This window comes from Gobius niger (genome assembly GCF_951799975.1).
Source record: "Gobius niger genome assembly, chromosome: 19".
Taxonomy (NCBI): domain Eukaryota; kingdom Metazoa; phylum Chordata; class Actinopteri; order Gobiiformes; family Gobiidae; genus Gobius; species Gobius niger.
This window is the reverse complement of record NC_136870.1, coordinates 14,401,712-14,424,976: the sequence shown is the minus strand read 5'-3', so window position 1 is coordinate 14,424,976 and position 23,265 is coordinate 14,401,712. Positions and strand designations below refer to the sequence as shown.

General features: G+C 40.4%; 1 protein-coding gene across 1 annotated transcript in view; it reads left to right on the top strand.

The window, feature by feature from the left end:
• Positions 1–23,265, top strand: part of LOC306978341 (voltage-gated delayed rectifier potassium channel KCNH4-like) — a gene marked incomplete at its 3' end in the record, with an annotated part of 52,837 nt that overhangs the window by 15,467 nt on the left and 14,105 nt on the right. The window contains exons 2-7 of the mRNA XM_079576864.1: positions 1,011–1,244; positions 5,623–5,754; positions 6,266–6,393; positions 17,039–17,270; positions 18,854–19,011; positions 21,263–21,461. Coding sequence (XP_079432990.1) covers positions 1,011–1,244; positions 5,623–5,754; positions 6,266–6,393; positions 17,039–17,270; positions 18,854–19,011; positions 21,263–21,461 — 1,083 coding nt within the window. The remainder of the gene's footprint in view (positions 1–1,010; positions 1,245–5,622; positions 5,755–6,265; positions 6,394–17,038; positions 17,271–18,853; positions 19,012–21,262; positions 21,462–23,265) is intronic.

Here is a 23,265-nt window from a genome sequence, read left to right as displayed (position 1 = left end):
ATAACAGTCAGGGGAAATTAATTTTAGTCCCGCACTGCAGTCAACAAAGTGTGTTTCATGTTTACTAAAGCTTTAGCGCGGCTTCAAAGAGCGAAAACAAACTTTGATTGGAGAGCAAACGGTAAATCAGGTGCGAACTTGAGGCGGCTCTTTTAGAAGTTTTTCGCCGGTGTGGAACGAGTCAGTGTTCATTAATTTACCGTTAATTCGAGATGAGTGTGCACAGATAAGCCAGGGCAGTGGTGAAGGGTTTTCAGCAGATCCTGACTTTCTTGGACTAAACGTTGTGGGTTCTGTTTAGAACAGGGGTGTCAAACTCATTTGGGGTGTGGGCCAAAATCCAGCTTCCTCGACGGGTCGTAGGTCATATATAATGTAAACAGGAAAATACTAATGAGAAAATATTTTTCCAAGAAGTAATAATGAGCTGTGATTTTAAAATAATGCTAATTTGGGCAAAAGCCGACAGGACTGTAATAAATAATAATAACAGCTTACACTTGTGCTTTTCAAGCTCGTGTCACAAGTTTCTTAAAGGGACTATACAGAGTTTGTAAATGTTACAATTATGTATTTTCCACCCCCTACATGTTCCAGCAATGCCCTAAGGTGTACAACGAGCTCAGACCTATTCACCACAACTGCCTCTAAAATCCTGCACTGTCACTCAAAAAGTTGTTTCTTTGGGTCCGAATTGCCGTCATGCACGAGCTTAATATAGAAGGTGCAGTTACACGTTCGACCTGAGGTGGCAGTAGTGAGTATAAAATGGCCAACGTCCGGGTTTAGAGCTCTTTTCTTATGTGGTACAAAAAGTGTGACTAACGATCTGCTAAATTTACCTGGCCACCGCCTTCTCCCCTGTTCATCCCCTACTAGCACTTTGAATTTCCTTGTGTATGACTCTTGCTGCCTGCCTTCCTTACTTGTTAACTTGACGATGTAAAATGTCCCGTATTGCACTGTCACCACTTCATTTTCTGACTCGACCTTCTCCCTCTGACTTCCAGACAGTAACTTCCTGCTGGGGAACGCCCAGGGTCACCGCGGTTACCCCATCGTGTACTGCTCGGACGGTTTCTGTGAGCTGACCGGCTTCACTCGCACCGAGGTGATGCAGAAGAACTGCAGCTGCCGGTTCCTGTACGGGACGGACACCAGCGAACATGTGGCCCAGCAAATGGAGAAGGCCCTGGAGAGCCGCGACGAGTACCAGGCGGAGGTGCACTTCTACAAAAAGAACGGTGGGCCACTGCACAACGATTTCATTTGAGAAACTGTGGAAAATCAACACAAAATTTAAGTCTAGTGGGTGTTGAAAGGGGTACATAGCATTTCTGATAGAAATTATGTTTTTATAATAAAGTTTTAAGCTCTGTATGGTTAAGCCTACATAAATATAATAGTTTTTCTTGCATAAACGCCCTTGACTGCAGCAAGCCGTCAACCGAATGAAATCTTTCTCAAAAACATCTCTCTCTTCTGTCAAAACCTTGAATAACATTCATAGTTTGCACACAATTTGCAAAACCTTACTTGCCCCTTTTCAGCGCATACTTTGAATATTCTTCTGTCAGCACACATGATGTAAAAAGTGAACAAACCTTTATTTGTCTTTGCACTGATTGAACTGGGGTTAGTGTTTTGTTGTGCGGTGTGTTGTGTCTGCTGTCACAGTTTTCACAACTCTGGGGAAGAAACCTATCGATTGAGGAAAAAACTCCATTAAAAATGCTGCTCCGGTCTTCAAAATGCTCATCCAGCTGTTTTTATTTGGTTTCCCCAATCTTTTGTTGCTTTGTTTAATACTTGTTTGAAATACACTGCCATAACATTCAGCATGACCTTTTACTTGTCACAGTACAAGTTAGCTCCTACTACATTGGCAGAATCACAGTCAAAGGTTTACCTGATCATATTAGACATTCAAGTTGATGAGGCAATTACTGTACTTGTCTTTCGCTATGATGATGAAACTCCATACTAGACGAGGGAAATATAGTTTTCACCTGTTTCGGTTTGATTTGTGGATTGACATTTAGATGTAACATTAGAGGATTATTTTTAGCTCGTGTACGTCTGAGATATGTAGCTTTGCAACAGTTCTCAAGTGTTTTGACATGTTTCATCAGAAAACAACAGTTTCAACAAGACCTGAATTCGGTTCAGTGAATCGTGTGAGAAAAGGTTGTGTGTTTTGGCCAAATGCTGCAACAATATTGGAAAAGGAGCTTGTTGCAATTTTTCTGGCGAGTATTGTGATTGTGATAAGATTTGAAGGAATCACAGTGGACCCGCTAAACTCGACCGGGAGCGTCAACATTTGAGAGAAGAATATTGTTTAATAAGTACGAATGAAACAGCAAGGAGCCGTGCATTAATCAGTTTTAATGCATGGTTTTCCTCCACGAAGTGCATTAAAACTGTATAATGCACGGCTCTCACGGAGTTTTTTAATCCGCTTATACAAGGGTCACACAAACTGAAACTGTTCACTGTGGCCTGCTTGCTTTTTTTTAAAGTCCGGGGCAGGAGTTATTTTATGTTTTAAAGGGGCAAGACGCAAGTTGGCCATTTTATACTCACTACTGCCACCTTAGGTCATACGTGTAACTGCACCTTCTATATTAAGCTTGTGCATGACGGCACTTCGACACTTCGGACCCGAAGTAACAACGTTTTGAGTAAGGCAGTTGTGCTGAACAGGTCTGGGCTCATTCTACGCATTAGGACATTGCAGGAACGTGTAGGGGAAGGAAAATACATAATTTTAACATTTTTTAGCTGTTTAACCTGAAACGAGTTTCAACTCAAATGTTTGTCTTTACTATGGAAACAGCTGCAGTGGATTGATATATGGTGCGTTCATGTGCGACCCCAGTTTGGGAATTCACGTGAATGCTCGGTCAACTGGGGAAAACGACTGGGGAACTCGGGTCAAAATGAGCTTCCTGATTTCCACAGTTCAGGTGCGGAAGTCAGGAAGCTCGTTTTGACCCCCTGCTGATTTGTTTTTTTTTATCGTCTAACGTGAGCTTTTTAGTTAAATACTGCTCCTTTTTTTTGTTTTTGTTTTGTTTAAAATTGCAATTGAAAAAAGTAAAGTTACCTGATTTTTTTTTTGCTAATGCATTTAAATGATGAGCTCAGCTAAGCGCTAATCAATGATAAAAGAGAGGAAAACGAACACCCCAGTCCACATGAATGCACCATGAGTCCGGCAACAGTTAAATCTCATTCTATGTGCGTTATACAGTTTTAATGCATGCCATCAGAATTGATTATTCACTCAGACCATGGTATAACTACATCTATATGAACTGTTGTACTAATGCAAGAATAACAGGCATTTCAGAACAAGTTTGTCTGTAATGATAGATGTGTGCCTTTTTTTCTAACCCTGGCCGCAGCTATTTCTATCCTATTACCATGCTTTTACTGCGCTGTGAGGTAAAGTGCGACCCAATTTTTAAACAAGCTGGCATGCATATCAAAAAGACTAAAGGACTTCTAACCTAATTCAATCTCTCGAAGTGGAACATTTAAATCGTCTAAATTAGCCTGATGTCACACGCGTTGAGAAAAAAAAAAAAGCGCTGTTAAGCCTTTCTGATTGGCACAAAGGCTTACATCCACAGCAGCAACTCCATAAAACCTGTAGCTTCAAAGAATGTAAGTAGATCCTTCATCCCCCAAAGCCGCGGCGCTGCACTTGAAGGCATTTTCCTCACTTTTTTATGTTGCAAATGCACAGAAATAATGGCAGCGCTGCAGCTTACACGGCACTGTTTTCACACAAACAGCGAGATGTCATTGGAGCCCAGAAAAATATCCACGAAATGTGAGACTTGTATTAGTGTAATGTTGTTCCAGCCTGACACTGAGGAGATTGGAGTCCAACTAAATGCAAACTTTCACTTGCCACGCTGCGTTCAGACTCAGCAGCCGCCTTCTCCAGCTCTCTGAAAAGTTGGGATGTTATATAAAACGGATATGAAAACAGAAAGCAATTTTTTCCAATCTTTTGATATTTCTTTGTAGACGAGATAGACTAGACAGAATATTCAATACAGATTAATAGCCATCTTAACTGTCCCTCAAGTAAATCTTCAACCTAAAATCTTTAAGCAACTGTCATAAGCACAGATATAGATATAAGTATAGTTATAGATATAGATATAGATATAGATATAGATATAGATATAGATATAGATATAGATATAGATATAGGTATAGATATAGGTATTGATATAGATATATATAACATACTGTAGAAGGTGGTAATGGTCCTGTGTTGTTTGTGAAATTAACATAAGGCTGTTCCTTAAAAGAGCAAAAGGGCAGGAAGTCCCGCCCTCGTGGACCGGCTACGAGCCGTCACAGAGCTCCAGAGCTTGTCAATCATGGATATAGCCTTCAACTTTTTATTTCTGCAGTACAAAAACCAGCGTGATTAGAAATACGATAACTACCCCAGCGTTGTCACATGGGCCATAGCATTAAAAAAAATAAAATAAATAACTCTCCATGAGGACCACAGAGAAGCGATTTCCTCACCCATTGGTCATAACTCATTTTAAAGCTTGTGAATGTAGCAACAAAATGAAAGATTAAGAACACACAACAAATCAGTGTCCGAAATAAAGTAAATCTGGCATTGCAAATCATTAGCTCTTCTTTCATAAACACATCCCAGCTTTTTTTCCACTGCTGTTGCACAATATTTTCTCTGTCTTCCCTTGTCATACGCGAGCAGTCGCAGTGACTAACACTCAACCCACTGGGGGCAGTGTGGCAGAATTGAAACATCTGTTTGGTGCTGCAGACTTGCTAATGAGCGGCCTGGGTTATCGCAGGGTCCTTGGATCTGCCTCACTCGTTACAGCCCTGTCCCCCATGTTGGTCGTTGCGTTGTACCGAATGTGATCCGACCGAAGATAATTCTGTGTTTTTTATTTTTTTTTAGAAAAGCTGGGCCCAGACTAAAGAGCTGTCATGACATGGGGAATCACAGGCATCATCACACAAACACTAGTCATTAGGAGAAACTGTTACAGCCATGGGATAAAACGCTCGTGAGCTTGTGAATTCGACTGGGGCCATAAAGAAAGTGGGATAAAGTTACCAAAAGTCAACCTACTGACATCTCTATACTCTTTTGCCAAAACATTATGACTACTCGTCAAAATCTGTACTTGTAAGCCAAATGGCCTCAAAGTCAACACTATATTTTTTTCTTGTATCTGTACATGTATTTAATGGTCCTAGATGCAAGTTGGTCATTTTATACTCACTACTGCCACCTCAGGTCATATGTGTAACTGCACCTTCTATATTAAGCTCGTGCATGATGGCAATTTGGAACCGAAGTGACAACTTTTTGAGTGACAGTGCAGGATTTTAGAGGCAGTTGTTGTGAGTAGGTCTGGTCTCATTCTACACATTAGGACATTGCTGGAACAGGTAGGAGGAAAGTACATCATTTTAACATTCTTAAACTCTGTATAGTCCCTTTAAGCAACCTAAAACTAAAAAGCGATGCCTTTGCTGAGGTCTTTATCTTTTTTTTTCAGCCAAAGTAAAAGCGAATCCACTCAAAGAGCTGCTTTCTCTTTCTTTTAGGGGCTGCTTTCTGGTGTTTGCTGGACATTGTTCCCATCAAGAATGAAAAGGGCGAGATGGTCCTGTTCCTGTTCTCCTTCAAGGACATCACCGACACCCACGGCAAAGGCAACCACAGCAGCAAGAGAGAAGGTGGGCATCAACGGTTTGCCAAAGCGCCCCTATTTGCTTACTCTATCACACATGATTTATGAGCAGGTGATCTTCTGGCCCCCGGCTTTCAGCGGCGCCACGCGCTCATGTTCATCACTGTCACGCTGTGCCCCGAAGATTTGTCTGCCTCTGCGTTTGCTCACTGAACTCAGACAATGTTTTTTCCAACAGGGAGTCAGTCGGGCAGTGTTGAGTTTTCGAGTGGAACGTAGACACAGCCCGCTCCTAATGCAAAGTGCGATTGCAAGAGACCAAGGAGAGGAATGTGAAGTGGATAGTATTTAAATGCGCCATGAGTAATCTTGTTCATTCATGCACAAACTGTAATACGTGTAGAATTGGTGGTACTCGGGCTCCTTCAGATTGTTTCATTTAGACTATACAATTCACTCAATTCATATGATATATCACCTTAAAAGGCCTTGCCCTCAAATTCCCCTTTTCTCTCTCTCGCTTCATTTCCCACTAACACGTCTCACCTCTTTGACAGTTTCCGATGACAAAAGGCGAAGAAGGAAGAGCAGCTCTCACTTCAGCGAGGCCAGGAAGCGTGGACGCACCATGTTGTACCAACTAACCAGTCAGTTCTCCGGCAAAGGCGACGTCAACCTGAGCGGAGTAGGTGGCTTTTTTCTGTCTTCTGTCCGGCGGGTTAGCACATGTCATTATTTTCTTAAAGACAGATCACGATTTTGATTTTACTATGTTGTGCACTTAGTATCTTTATATTGTCTTTAACCTCTAACCCCCGCCTTAACTTTGACTTTTTTTAATAATCACTCTACTGTCACATTTTTTTGCGTTTTCATCACATTTTTCAATGCTCTTTTGTCATGTTTTTGTTGCCCTTTTGTCACTTTATTGTCGAGTTTTTGTGGCCTCTTTGTCACTTTTTCATTGCTTTTTTTGTCTCATTTTTGTCACAGTTTGGATGCTTTTTTCAAGAAGCTTTTAGATTTGGGTAAAGCCTAGCTGGAGAGAATGTGTTCGGTTCAGGTGGGGGTTAAGAGGTAACTCTTCACTTCTGAAAGATCACGCTTCATTGTGTTCGATTAAATCACCCTGTCCCTCACTCAGCCCATAACGAGACTGACCAAGTGGGTGAATGAATGAAGTGTCTGTATTTGAACACCGAGCTGCATTAAAGGGACTATGCGGAGTTTAACATTTTTAAAATGTTGTATTTTCCTCCCCCTCCATGCTCCAGAAATGTCCTAATGTGTAAAATGAGCCCAGATCTATTCACCACAACTGCCCCTAAAATCCTGCACTGTCACTCAAAAAACAGTTTCTTCGGGTCCGAAGTGCCGTCATGTACGAGCTTAATATAGACACTGCAGTTACTCGTACGTAGTCCCTCTGGGGGTAATACAACTGTTGATGGGATGATTGGGGGGGTCTTTTATCTCCCCCTGGTGTCTCTGACCAGAAAACCACAATTGCAACTTTCCTGCCTCCGGGTCACCAATACACACTAATCACGAAGAAGAAGCTAACACGCGAATGGGCAAAGCTAACTAGTATTTACAGCCAAGTTTGAGTGAAAAAAAGAAGCTTTTAGATCTGGTTAATGTCAAACTGGAGAAAATGTGTTCGGTTCAGGTGGGGGTTAAGAGGTTAATGCATTTTTCACATGTTTCTGTTTTTAAAATCCTTTATTTATACAGGTAAATCATTTGTGAGCAGACCGTTTTCAAAAGCTAACTTTATTCGGTTCATCTAATAAATACTGTTTGTGCTACATGTAAAAGAAATATTGGCTTTCAAGAGACCATCTTAACCTTTACACAATAAGAAAGCAGAAACTTTCCAGGACAGAACCAGGTATGACCTAAACGAGAACTAAGAGTGGTCCACATCCCTAAGTGGTTTGTCGAGATTCACTTCCTTTCCCACCATGTCATGACTTTTCTTTTTTGTAACTGTGAGCTGTTTTTTTTTTTTTCCAAAGTGGTCACTGTTTTTTCGCTTTTTGCCGAGTTGACAAATGGCCAAGGTCGTAGCAGTGTCGGTGGCGCTGGCTGGGAGGCAGAGGCGACGTGTTACTGGTCGGTGGCATCATCATTAACACTTGTATGGACATGCCAACACCTCCGCTGCAGCCAGGACGCCCCAAATGTGGGTCATAATCCCCCCGCCACGTCGCCTTATGTTACCTTTCCACTGTGAGCTGGGCTTTCACATCGCAGTGCAGACTTGTTTTACTCTTTCTTTCTGAATATATGTTTGAGCTAAGTAAGGTAATAGCTCGGCGCAACACAAGTCTCTCAATTCAGCAGACAGACAGCCCCCATAGCTAAAGTCACTGCCACTGCATTATTTTTAGAGTAATGGCGCCAATAATGAAGCCGTGCACTCCAAGTAGGCGAAATAAGCTGCTGTTTCGCTGTGTGGTACAAAAGAGATTGTACAGAGTGGAGTGGAGCACCAATTTTTCGCGCTAATCCGTCCTCCCCGCTGAGTCAGAACTGTCCTTTACTGTGGCATTTTTCACTTTGAACTGAAAAGCAATGTGTCACAGTGATTTTGTGTTTGTAAGACACTACTGATCCTAATTCAAGGCTTGCAATGATATGTCAACGCTTTGAAAATTCATCAAAATCATCTTTATGTTGAAGGATGTTGGCTTGTAGCATTGGATTTTCTCTCACACAAATGCTACTGTATGTGTATAATGTGGTAATGGTGGTAATATCATTGAAAACATGGACTTCAAGGCAAGTTTTTTTTGTAGAGCACAATTCATTACAAGAAAGCAGATTAGCATAAAAATGTATTTGCAGTAAAAGGCAAGAGTGCAGATAAAATACTTTCAGTTGTCATATGCACAGGTAAAGAGAACTGTTTTCAGCCTAGTTTTGAACATTGTCTGATTGAGGCCTGTCTCACATCCTCATGAAGACTGTTCCAGATTTTAGCTGCATGAAACTGAAACGCGCAGCCTCGTGACTCAGGGAACCACCAGGAGACCCCTCCATGAAGTTCTCAGGGCCCGAGATGGTTCATACGGCTCTAACATGTCAGAGATGTACTTCGGTGCTAAACCATGAAAAGACTTGTAACAAGCAGAGCTGTTTTAAAGTCTATTCTCTGAGCGACAGGAAGCCAGTGCAGAGACCGGAGCACTGGACTAATATGGTCGTATTTCCTGGTTCTTGTCGGGACCCGAGCAGCAGCGTTCTGGATGTACTGCTTCTCTGACAGTGAGCAGCCGTTACAGTAGTCAAACCTGCTGGAGACAAATGCATGGTCTGGTTTTGACACGATTCCTCTGATTTTAGCGAGGTTTTTCAGATGGTAAAAAGCTGCTGATGTTATTGCTTTGATGTGGCTGTTTAAGTTCAGGTCTGAGTCCATGATTACTCCTAGATTTTTAACCTGATTTTTTGGGGTTTTAGAGAGAGAGACTCAAGGTGACTGTTTTGTTTAGCTGGAGAAAGTTGTTTTGCATCCACAAACTGATCTGTTCGATGCAGTGACAGAAAGTATCTACAGGCCCATCAACACCACATTTGTTATATTGACAAACTGGGACCCCATCAAGTTTAAAAATAGTTTTTATTTTGATCATTGAAACAACATAATATCACACTATTTGTAGCTGCATTTGCTTTTCAGACGTTTCATCTTCCGGTATTTCTCACTGGCTCATGCACCCATGATGGACATTATAGGGTTACCGCCGGGCATTAAAAAGTCATGAAATGAATTTTGCCAAAATCAGGGCCTTAAATGACATTTAAAAGCATTAAATTGGATTCAAACAGACATTAAATCTAAATTGATGATGTTTAAACCTCTTAACCTTCACCTGAACAGAGCACATTTTCGACAGTTTGGCTTTACCCAAATCTAAAAGCTTCTAGAAAAAAATAATCAAAATGGCGACCCAAATGAGGATGAAAACGCAACATAAAAGTGACTAAAGAGCGACCAAAATTGGACAAATATGTGGCGAAACCACGACAAAAAACGACAAAATCACAAGAAAAAAGCCACAAAAACGTGACAAAAAAGTTAGGATCAGTTTTGTAGGTCTTAGCTTTCAAATGAGGCATTACACTTTTGTCTCCAGTTGAAGAGTTTTTAGATTCAGGTAAAGCGCTCGGTTAAGGTGGGGGGAAGAGGTCCATTGTAGAGGTTCATTAAAATATCCAAATTATGGTCGGAAACATTTTAGTTTGTCGTCCGTTTGGCCAATTACTATTTCTCTGTTTGATGAAATGTTTGCAAATCTTAAGCAATAAAATATGCGCTGATTTTTTCTGCGTTTGTGGCATTAAAATATAGAATGTGGGCATTAAAAAGCATTAAATGTGACTTGTTTCTGCCTGTATATAAACCCTGCATCCATAACGGAAAAGCTAGTTACCTTTTCAATAGACAAATAAATAAACTTCCTATGCCATTTATGGTATGCAGAACTACTTTTTTAAGATTCTTTTGGATAGGTTAAAACCAAAGAGTGAATTTCATCGTAACGGAGTTCACTCAGTGACTCCACTTAGTAAAAGCCTATTTCGCACACTTTCAGCTCCTCGCTTAATTTAAATAATGTCTTGATTCTGAAATGTAACCTCATGTGGCCTTTTCAAGTCCTCTCAGGCTTTTCATGCTAAGCACCGTTTTAGAAAAATCTCTGCTTTTCTAAATATCGTTTATATTATTACATCTCCACCAAGCCAATATTAAACCTGCAGATTTCTAAACCAGAGATAGACAAGAGTAAACATTTGTTCAGTTCACTGTATTTGCCCTTTGCTATTTAAAAACAGGGCATCGAGCTCAGAGTGAACGGCCAACGTTTAGACAGACAGAAACAAATAACACTCAAAACCACTCAAAATTAGGGTCAAGTGTTATTATGCATATAAAGTGTCCACCAAGAGTGTATAAAAAACAAGGGGAGATCACCTTTTGTCAGTGCATGCACCAAACCTACAGCAGACAACTATGACTCTAGATAAGATTTTTAGGCTCATACTCAGTGTTCAGTGTGTCAATACAGCTGCTGTATGAGTGGTCAGCATGGCACCTTTACTTTCCATCACGGTGATCTCTAAAACACTCCAGGATCAATTGTTTGGAGGGTTTTCTCTGCTGACGAACCCTCTCAACATGAAAACCTTCAAAACAATTGAGCCTGGAGTGTCCCACGGACCACCCTGCTCAAAAGTAAAGGTGCCATGCTGACCACTGAAGCAGCCGCTCGGTCACTACAAGGTCAAACACACACAAATATCAACTTTTCTTTCTCGCATAAAAAGTTGCATAATGCTCCTTTAATATACTTAGAAACGGCTGAAAGGTAACCAAGCGTATTTTCTCCAGTTCGGCTTGGAGCTTAGCCTTAGTGTAATGCCACATTTGAAAGCTAAGACCTACAAAACTGATCTTATTTGTCACAATTCTACGTGTTTTTTTTTGTTTTTTTTGTCATGTTTTGGTCACTTTTTCATCACATTTCTGCCACCTTTTTGCTGCTCTTTCGTGGTTTTCTTGTCAAGTTTTTGTTGCTTTGTCATCACTCTTTAGCCATGTTTTTGTTGTTTTTTTGTTGTGTTACTGTTGTTTTTACAGCACGTTTTTGTCGCACTTTTGCTGCATTTTTGGTCACATTTTGGACGTAATCTTGTTGTGTTCTCGTCTTTTTGTAATCATCTCATTTTTGTCACTTTTTTGTGACACAAGTGACCGACCGGTACGTTCCCCACCCATCTCGGGGTGAGCCCTATGTTCCCCGGTAACCATGTTCCCCCACTTCTATTGATTAAGATTAGGCACCAGCCCACTATCCTTAAGGTTAGTGGCTAGGGCAGGGTCAGGGTTAAGCTGTTTGATATGATGTTTCACTCTCATGACTTGTGATTGGCTGATGTACCAACTCACCTATGAAAAAAAAAAATCGCACCTGGGGAACATAGGACCTGGGGAACATAGGTACACACACCCTCATGTCTCAAAATCCTTATCGCTTTTACTTTATAGTCGGACCACAGGTGTGCTGTATATAATGCCAAACAATAAGCGTTATCTGTGTGGGCTGTATTAAGTCTAAACACAACTGCCGTCCTCCCACTCTCACAGTTTTCAGATCCGCTGTCTTGTTTTGCCTCTGTCTGTCTCCTTGTGCGTGTAACCTAGCACTGCTTTTTGCTAAAAAAGGTGCGTCCCTCTGCCTCCACAGACTAGCGCTCTATTTGTGGCCCCATCAGCCAGCCATTCAGGGAAATAAAAGAAATGAGTTATACAGTAGCGCTGCTTGGGAACATAAAACTTTTAATGGGCACACGCGCATAAAGAGAAGATTGGAAACACAGGCACAAGTGACAAGCTCTGAATCTCAATTGCTTGAATTTTTCCTTGCAAATGCGACTCAAGGGACTCGCGTTTGTGTAGCGTAGAGCCTGCATGTGTTTTTGATGAACGTCCATACATTTTTTCTTAGTTGAATACATTGCTGGCTCTCTATATGCTGTGACTGATTCGCGCGGTATGGCTGTTGGAACAGTTTGGGGGTTGATGGTTTACAGGCGCCATATTGGATTCGTTACAGTCGATGATGCATTCACGGTCTGACAGTTTGACACGGTGAGCTGCGGTTTTCACTTCCCTTATGGAGATGCTCCTTTTTCTCTCCACTGGTTTTGCAAAAGGAAGAAAAAAAAACAGTTATCGTACGAAATGAAATGTTTGACCATTTGTCAAAAACATGTAACTGGATTTGTGTTTTGTTTCATTCATGCATGTTTGAGTAATTCGGCATATTCAGTCTGCCAACTTCTCAAAACACCGCTCTCCCACCTGCTGATGTCATGATGAGGTGGTGCACTCTTGTTATGGTCACATTTCCCCCTGTATTAAGTAGTGTTTCTTTCTAGTCGATGGTTTCTAACACTTTGACTTCAATCCACTTGGTTCCAACAATCCAGAGAAATTATAAATTATATGTATAGGATGTAGTTACCAGGAGTGACACTAACAAGTTATGCAGCGACTCTTTTCACTGCTTAAAGGGACTATATGGAGTTCAAAAATGTTAAGTAATCCCCCTTCATGTTCCAGCCATGTCCAAATGTGTAGAATAAGCCCACACCTATTCACCACAACTGCCTCTAAAATCCTGCACTGTCACTCAAAAAGAGCTTAATATAGAGACTGCAGTTACATGAAGGTCCTGAGGTGGCAATAGTGAGCATAAAATGAGCAACTTGCATCTAGTCTCTTTAAAGAATAGTTTTTTAGCTAATATAATTCTTCAGACAATGTTTGCTGGATTTGGTTCACTTTATGACATTTGATCACAAAGTCTTCACGTTGCCGACTTAAGCACTTTGTGGCAGTCGTGTGGGTGAGTTTGTAATCTGTATGTGGTCTATAGCACTGGTTCTCAAACTGTGGTGCAAGTACCACTACCTTTGACAGTCTGATTCAAGTAGTACAGCTTTGAGAATCGCTCCTAACCTACTTTTTTCTAGTTTACATATGCATATATTTTTTTTTACAGCCTGTTTAGTCATTATTTAGGTACATATTTTGAGAACCACTGGATCATCAGTAATTGCAGTGGTGCTAGTTATACAGTATAATCTATCATTTTACTCCACTGATATCACTATCTACAGGGGTCTCCAACCAGAAGCTCCACAGCTACCAGACGCTCTCCAGCTCTTTCTCTGTAGTTCGCCAAACACTTTCTACATCCTGAACACAATATACAAACACTTGGTTCAATATAGTAAAGCATAAGTACAAACCTTAAGTCACTTCCTTTGAAATATCACTTTGGCTGCGAATTCTCCAGGGTGAACTCTACATAAATTGCGTTTTGCACAGGTGTCTTTGAAGTATAGTTCTCAGACGTTTTTGTGGTAAAAAAAAAAAGTTTTGAGACCCCTGATCTAGAACATTTTATATGAAAAGTATTTTTGAAGCTGCTGTTTAAGTAGAAATTTGGCCCTTATCTTGTCTGCGAATCGTGAGTGAATAAAAGCTCTCTGAAAAGGTGTTGAACTAGTCGTCATTTAATTAAATGTTGAAGCAGCCTGGCGACGTCAAGGTCCATCTTTTTGCTTCAGTGTGCTTTCATTTACTTCGGCAATCGGTGAGTTTCCAAACTGTTACCATAGCAATAAGGATGTTGGCGAACAGAAGGCTTTATATCATGATGTTAGCTCTCATCCGTCAACTTTGCAGATTAAAAAAGCTTTGTGTTGCAGCCATTTGAGGCACAGATGACCAGAGAGTTGTCTCATTCTGAAGAGTTTTATTTTTGGTCAAAAAAGGTAAGAGCATCTCAATACCCGTGCCTCTCTGCGCTGTCTCACAAGTCACGTTCAACAACACTTCGTACAATACCCGGTGAGGCGTTCGGGGGCAATCAGTAAGTTAGAGCACAACATTGAACAATGTTGCAAAATGACACACAAAATAAGAAAAACGTTGTGGGGTGTCTTTGAACCATTTGTAAACCATTGTATAACATAAAATTCTCAAATAAGTATAATAGTCCATATCTCTTACATTTGTCTTCGTCAACACCTATGATCTTTTCTAGCAGCTGGTTGAAAATAACGATCCGTGGGAGGCTAAAAAAAAAAAACATAAAGAAGAGTGTTTGCTTCAGAACACTGTAATATGAACGCTAACTTCATTTTAGATATACAGTATATATACAGTATTGTTCCTCATGTCAACAGAAGCCATGAAAACAAACGGTTCAGACGGATGAATGACGGTCAGGGCTTTGTCAGCAAAAGCAAACTGCTGTTTCAATTGCGTTACATCATGAGGTCAGCGGCCCCTTACACTTTTGCACAACCAAATGATTAGAGGAGAAAAGCCGAGCGCGGGGCACAGGGGAGCATGTGTCACAGAGCTACAGCTGCAGAGTGCACTTCATTATCTCCTGCTCTGACTACAACTCCCAGCATGCTTTGGGGCTGTGTTGCAGATAAAAGTGCGACCTTAAAGACAGGGGGGGGACCTCTGACCTCCGCCCCAGCAGAAAGTCAAAGAAGCACAGACTGGAGATAAACACTGGATAAAAGCAGAAGGCGGAGGAGTTTCTGTGTTGGCCCTAAAATCAATATTGACTTTTCAACAGACTTTTACAGAGATTCTCTTTGACTTGACTAGTGGTAATTTCAAGAAGCCAACGCTGCATATACTGTAGCCTATAGAGTTCAGGACAATCCACAGTTACCATGGAGATCCGCCATGTTTGCAGCTGTTACACACATTTTTCCATAGACTAACATTAGCTAAAAACAGTATAAAAAGTGCAGAAAAAGCAGTAGACCAACTGCTGAGTTACTGCTGGGAAATACATCTAGCTCACTGTGGTGTCCAAGTGTTTTAATGTGAACAATAACTCCACTTTTAAAATCTGAGAATCCCACGATGCTTAGCGACATGACGTCACATTCCTGAACTCTATAAGGCAGGAATCTCCAACCAGTAGCTCGGGAGCTAGCAGTAGCTCGCCAAGCCTCTCCAGGTAGCTCGCCAAAGATTTTCTACATCTCTACACGCTTGATGTCTCAAATTTTAGATGCATTTTCTGTTTGTTCTGAACATGCTGAACCAATATCAATATAGTAAAGTATAAGGACTAAACTCAAGTCACTTTCTTTGAAATACCATCTTGGCAAGTCATTTTTCTGGGTGAATTCCACCTAAGTTGCATTTTTCACAGGTGTTTTTGAACATAAGTAGCTTTCCGATGTTCATATTGTGTAAAAGTAGCTTGTCGGGTAAAAAAGGTTGGAAACCCCTGCTATAAGGAAATACGACACCAGAGTACATGTCATACCATAATGGTTGTTTAAAAAGCAGCTTGTGAGCCTTTATACACATTCAACACATTGTTGCAGGATTTTTTATGCTTTCTGAATGTTAATAAGCTACTTATCAACCATTGGTTGCATTTTAATGAGCAGTTTATTAAAGGTAAAAGTATTTATAGCTACAATATATAGGTCAAATAAATGTGTATAGGGCATATAACCATGACCGTTTTTCTAATGTTAATTTGTGAATGATCTTGCACCAAAAACATGCCCAATAACGCTCAATTTTAGCCGTAGCAACTGTGGCTGTGTATAACCAGTGGTGGAATAGTTGGAATGGACATATGTTATAAATATTTCCCTAAAATGCAGTTCAATGTAATTAAGGTTAATAAACAGTTGGATATATCTATATGGTGTCTTGAATCGTTATCGTTATCTTGAAGACAGGTCTCTCTTACAGTGAGTGCGAGCTGATAATTGTTAACCAGCAATGACCCAGTTCGAACCTGTAAAAAGGACAGGTTTCCGTTGACTGCAGCACATTGTTTGTAAGGTCACGTCCCAGTTGTTTTGGGTCTACTCTAATTTGACTGTTTGGCCTGGCCGCTTTTCATTTTTCGGCTTCATTACTGGACAGCCTGTCACGCGGTTCAACTGTGTGTGAAGTGTCACATTGGTCGTGGATGGATTACCGCTCATTTATCTCGACTTTCTGCTTCCCTCTCGCCACTGTCAAAGATAATAGCTTCTCCTCCTGTCTCCGAAATATGGTTAAGGCTATTATGTGCCAAGTGCACGACCCTGTTTGGAAAGCTGCCGACTCATTATGAACCAAATGGACTCACGACGCATCAAGAGTGGCTTCCATGATTGGTCTTTGGCAGTAAAACCTAAATGAGAAAAGAGGGTCGTTTTTGAGAATAACTGTTACTCTTGGCAATTTAAAGCAGGAAAAATGGGAAAGGCAAAATCCTATCACACAGGTTAATGTTGTAGTAGTAGAAGTATACTGGCAAAGTAATGAGCTATATTACATTGCAAACTTAGGCCTCGATGATTGAATTAATATAATGATAATTGAAGGAGTAGACTAAACAATCTAAGCCAACATTTTGGTAATCCTACCATTTAACTGAGTACTATTTACCATGTCCATCTCTTCAAATGCTTGAACTTGCTCTACCTGAACCACAAAGACATAAACAAACTAGCTGCAAGCTACAAGAAAGCTGCTGTCAATCACAATTACAAAGTAAAGACCCATTAGGCCAAGACTCTTAAGGAACACAGCACATACCAAGCTCAATAGATGAATTTACAGTCTTTTTCCAAAAAAGTCACCTTGTGTAACTTTTAAAATCTCCTTTTTTATATATATATTTTTTTGCAGACTTCAGTATACAGTCAAGTGCCTGTGCTGGTGAATGGTTGCCCCACTTAGCAACACTTTCCCTCTTTGTTCCTGGCAGAATGTGGGTGATAGACCATCGGTGCCAGAGTACAAGGTCGCCGCGGTGCAGAAATCTCACTTCATCCTGCTTCACTACAGTCTGGTGAAGGCACTGTGGGACTGGCTCATCCTCATCGCCACCTTCTATGTCGCGGTCAGTGTCCCGTACAACGTCAGCTTCACCCCCTACGCCGTCACCGAGCGCTCCACCATGGGAACTGATATCGCTGTGGAAATGCTATTCATCATTGGTAAGACTTATACATAATAAAATAATGAATAAAGACAATGTTTTCATCTTCATCTTTCAGACTAATGAAAACAGACTGAAAGGTTTGAAATAGCTATTGACTAATTGTTTCTCTTGCCATGATCAGCAATAAAGCAGACCATTCTTTTACCGAGAAGCGTCTGAGAAATGTTGTAAATTGCTTTTAGCGCGCTTAACAATCTTCTGTCAGCGGCAAGGAGAAATTCACACAAAAGATAAACTCTTGTGTTAGGAAAAAGAATAAAGCTTTATTTGGCAAGATCTCAAATTGCCGAGACCTTGGCACAAAGAGGCCATTCTATTTCTAAAAGCTATCCAGAGCTCGGCTAAATTTTAATTTGTAAGCAAAACACACACATAATTTTTTTCTTTGCCAGTGTTAGAAGAGGAGGTTGGTGTGCTTCTTTGTGTTAAGATGATTGTGTTAAGACCTCTGTATGCAGTATTTCTCAATATAAACCTTTTAAACTGTTGGGATCCGCAAGATTAAAGCAGTACTAAGTAATTTGTTTACCTTAATAAATCCTTTTCATCGTCCCTCTGGGGGTAATACAAGTGTTAATGGAATGATTGGGCCAGAAAACCACAATTGCAACTTCCTTGCCACTGGGTCGGAGTCACCAATTCACACTGATGGAATCACGAAGAAGAAGCTAACATGCTAACGGGCAAAGCTATCTGTGAGCTAGCGCCACTTAATCAGTATTTACGGCCAAGTTTGAGTGAAAAAAATTATCTCCATTGTGTAATTGGATGAAAATATCTCTCTCTCCCTTTGTCTTTTCTGTCAGCGTAGTATTTACTCTCACGGACAATTAAGGAGTAAAAAAACGTAACATGCTACGACACCTGCAGTGGCCCTTATGGCCTCAAGGTGTACGAGTTACTTAGTACTGCTTTAAAGCCACTATGCGGAATATCCTTGGTAATATCCTGCTACATCACAAGAGCAGCTATCAATCCATCAATGAATAAATCACTAACTTATATAGGGCTTTCCACTGACATCCAGGAAGTACTGGGACCTGGGCACGTCCAAAACCATTTGATCGGCAGACTGGAGAGCTCTGCTGGGGCGATGTTAAATATAAAGGAGCGAGGTCGTGAAGTGCTTTCGAAATTGTAACACGACAAAACGTGCCAAAATGTGTTCCTAATGTTCAGCAACGATATTTATGGGCAAGACACTTCACCCACTTCTCTGCCAGTGTCTGCCCGTATAGTAATGGTTTATGAATGAGAGTGTGAATGGGTGAGTGGCTCCTTGATAAAGAGCTTTAAGAGCCTAATGTTTGGTGGAGACAATTTACTGTGTTTGAGCAAAGTATTTGAGGAAAGCCCACATACAGTAAAGATGCATGTTTTTATTTATTTATTTGATAAATGCTTGTGTTAAATTGTATTTGTTGGGTGAAACGTTATGCCATATGGTTTTCCACTAAGTAACAATTAACGATTTCTGTAAAAACATTTGTCACTTGGCTAAAACGTATTCACTGCATGGAATAAAAACGCTTGTCCAAAAACGAGGCCACCATCTACTAATGCTCGCCTTTGTTCCAGATATCATCCTAAACTTCCGCACCACCTACGTGAGCAAGTCGGGCCAGGTGGTGTACGACGCACGCTCTATTTGCATCCACTATGTCACCACCTGGTTCTTCGTGGACCTGGTGGCCGCGCTGCCCGTGGACCTGCTGTACGTCTTCAACATCACAGTGGTGAGTACTTGGGGACAATTACACGTGCGGAGCCTTTTCTGCCATCTGGGCACCGAGACATGACCGGCAAACAGATGGCGACCGCGGCAAGTATGAAAACGTGCCAGATTTTTTCTCATCTCCAATGGCAAATAGTAGAGAAGTTTTATTTGCTCAAGCAAGTCATACTTACACAAGATTTACCGTTCAGCTGTTTACAGAGCACACAGGTTTCTATTGAGGATTCTGTTATAGTGGCCAAACTTTTAGACCTATTGGACCAGTGGACAGAACAGCCATCTCAGCAGAAGATTGTAAAATGAAAACAGAACAACTCAACATACAAGTCGACTTTAGGAAAATGAATGCTACCATCAGCTTTACTCCTGGATTTATGTTTGTCAGTAGTGAACCCTGCTCCACCCCCTCATGCCCCTCACTTGCCTTCCACACACTGCCATTGTGATACTTCAGAGACAGAAGGGAAATATCTATAATCTTGTGTACACACCTTGTTGGGGAGTAACTAAATACATGTATTTAGAATATAATAATAATATAAAGTTACACTTTCATTTGAGAGTATTTGTAATACAGTTACTTTCCAAATATCAAGGGAATACATCCCAGTATCAATCATTCAATTTTAGTTTCATATTGCACAACATTGTTAGGAAAGAACTTTTAATGTTGTTCCCCCTAAAATAAAATAAGATAAAGATTTCAAACTCCTTATGCCACAGTTGATACAAACACTGCACATGTGTCACATGACGCTGTATCTGCTGCTCCATTTGCCAAAGAGTTTTTGAGTTCCTATTTAAAGGTAAGTGAGTTTATAACAGGTGTTCCAACAATCGTAGTCTTCATTATTGCATTTATATATAAATATAATGACAATCAATGTTAAAACACATTATCAGCAGGATAAATCAAATAGGTTGCAAATGAAACATTTTGATACTTATTTGATATTTATTTGCTGAACTGCAACTTTCATGTAAGTCTGTTTTTTGGCATTTAGAACATTAATTATGAGTCCGTCCTAAAGTCAAAATGTATAAGTTTATAAATATAAATATATATATATATAAATATATATATATATATATATATATATATATATATATATATATATATATATATATATATATATATATATATATATATATGCAGAGCTTTTTATTCCTGCCCCTCAATTGACACATGTTCTCCCCTATGCGTGTATTATTTAAAAAAAAAACCCTGATGGCTCCCTGTACTGAATGCAACCATTCCAGTCGGGCAAAATGGAGTAGCTGAGGGCAGCTCTAAAGTCATTCATATTGATTTCAATGATGAATACCTATAATGCCTACATTATAGGGGAAAAAACACTTGAGAAGTCTTAATGGGAAGTTTCCTGATCCTCAGAGCCAGAATGATACTATAGTGCCAATAACATTTGTGATCACTCCAGCTTAAATCATTCATGGAGCTTCTGATTGGATCAAGCACAACGAAAACCCATTTCATACTTAGTTATAAAATAAAATCGTATGTGTGTTTGTAAAGTGTGTAGCAGCACACCTCGTGTTTTTTCCGTCGTCGCAGCGTTGTTTATTAGTATCCATTTGGTCCAAATATTTGGTCCAAAAGTGGTTTGGACCAAACCACTTTTGGTTCAGATTCAAGCAGATCGGCGAGAGCAGGACAAGATGGAACTCACAAATATAGCAAGAATTCAGCTCATTCTGCTCTTTTAAAGAGTATTTTGAAGATTATATTACTAAAAACGTTATTACTAAAAACAGTAACAGTCCATGTATGCAATGCAGAAGTAGTCTTTGCAAAATGTTCTGTTAAAGCTCCACTTGGAGGAAATCCTTTTTTTAATGGGGCTCTAAAACATGTATTAACATTACATCCTACATGTTAAAGCTCCTTGTGCAAAGTAAAAGTTTTGGTGTGGCTCAAATGTTGAGTTTTATCGATTCTGTTCACTTTTGAGGAGCTGTCTGAAGATACTGGTTTGCCTCACAAAAAAGCAACACATTGTTTTAGTTGATTCTTTGTTATTGTCAGACACTTTGATGTTTTTATAATGAGCCCGACTTTTTCCCTCTGTGTCCTTTTACCATTGCAAGATTGAGTAATTAGTTGTCAAACCACTTGTCCTATCTCTTTCAGTTTCTACTTTCTTTTGATTTCTGCTGTAGCCTTTCATTAAACCTCTAGGACATTCTACACTGTATCTAAAAGGCATTGACCCGGACTGTTATTTGTCTCCTAGACCTCTCTGGTTCACTTGCTGAAGACCGTGCGCTTGTTGCGGCTGCTTCGCCTGCTCCAAAGGCTGGATCGGTACTCTCAGTACAGCGCCATGGTGTTGACCCTCCTCATGTCGGTGTTCGCCCTCCTGGCTCACTGGATGGCCTGCATCTGGTATCTTATCGGACGCAAGGAGATTGAGACTGACAACTGGGACATAGGTGAGCCCGAGTGGATCTGGAAAAACAACTCTCTTTGCTCCAGTGAATAAAGCACGTCTTTCCAATTTTATTTTTATTATATCAAGCATTTCTACCAGTGCCAATTCAAGGATTTACATAGATTGTTTCTATTCAGTGGGGCTGTAGAATTAATTGAAATTGAAAACCAAAAATACAGGACAGTATAACGTTCTTTGCAAACGAGAAAATGTCCTGTCTCCATGGAGTCCTATTATGTATAAAACCCGCTAACCTTGGAGTTTGAAGCTCTATAAACATGACTTGAAAATGCATGAGATTCTTGTAGATTAAAGATTACAGATAAATGGAAAAGCATATTACCTCAAACCCTTGATGCAGGTGGAAGCACATCATAGGGGCAAGGACTCTCGCTCTTCCCTGTCAGGTGTCTGTGGACCACGTTTAGAGAGAGAGGTTGTTATGTAGCAGTTCATATTTAAATCTCTAATGGTAATGCTGCTGGATACTTCAGTATTGTACTTCAGTGGAGGTGGTCTGTTTGGCATCTTGAATGAACAATCTCTCCAGCGCCTCTCGTTCGAAATGAAAAAGTAGGGCAATTTGAAGGTGATGAGCTTTAATTTGTGGTAACCTTTAATGGTAATATTTGTCACTTAAAGGGACTAGATGCAAGTTGGCCATTTTATGACCCGAAGTAACAACTTTTTGAGTGACAGTGCAGGATTTTAGAGGCAGTTGTGGTGAACAGGTCTGGGCTCATTCTACACTGTAGGACATTGCTGGAACATGTAGGGGGAGGAAAATACATAGTTTTAACATTTTTAATCTCTGTATAGTCCCTTTAATCACTGTCTGCCCTGTAAGATCATATCGCTGTGATCTCTGACTGCATTTGAATGAAACACACATTGTTTTGTGAAAGTGAAAGTGCTCCACACTAACCTACCCCTACACCCCTACTACTTACCGCTAAATATCTGTCTATTGTTATGCAACATAAATTATTTATTTGACAAGCATTTTAATTCTGCTTGCCAAACTATATATATGCAGGCATTGAGAAAATGAAACCAAAACAGAAATTATCATAAACAGTGTCATCAGAAGTTGGTTTAGAAACTTGAACTTCCAGCATCAAATCATTGAGCAATGAAAAGATATAAATCCCGATTAGATTATGCAATTTCTGCAACGCCAAGGCAATTAGTTCCTTTTCTAATTAAAACAGCAATACTTTGAATGGTTTCTTATTAATAGTCGATTCAGCGCATCGAAATTGCCGGTGGGGCTATAAATACAGCGCCGCACGACTGGAATCTCTAACGTTGCTCCGCTGTGGGATGATAAACATCACACACTTGTGCTCTAATGAGGGCTCTGTCTGTCCAAATCAAAACAGTCGCCATTGTCAGTCTGGCCCCACATAAAAGTCCGCCGAACATGACTGTTGTTACTTGCGCCAACAAACTTTGCCATGAGGCTCGGCTCATTATGTAACCTACAGTTTATGTTTCTATTCAAGTATGCATGTGTGAGTGTGTCTACCCTGTGCATTGTGTCCACAGGGAAGTCAGGAGATGCCGCCTAATTAAGTGTTGGCCTTGTTTACCCTTGAGGAGTCTGCCCAACGCTGCCTTATGCCAACCTGTGACATTATTGATATCTCTATACAGTGGCTTCAGAACAGTTCAAGGCCTCTTTTACGTTAGTCTTGAACTTTTTCAGTACCAAACTTCAACATAACGCAGGCATAAACACACTTTCAGAAGCTACTGTACGTGACTGCATTCAGACAGATTTATCTTTGGTGGAGGTTATATAA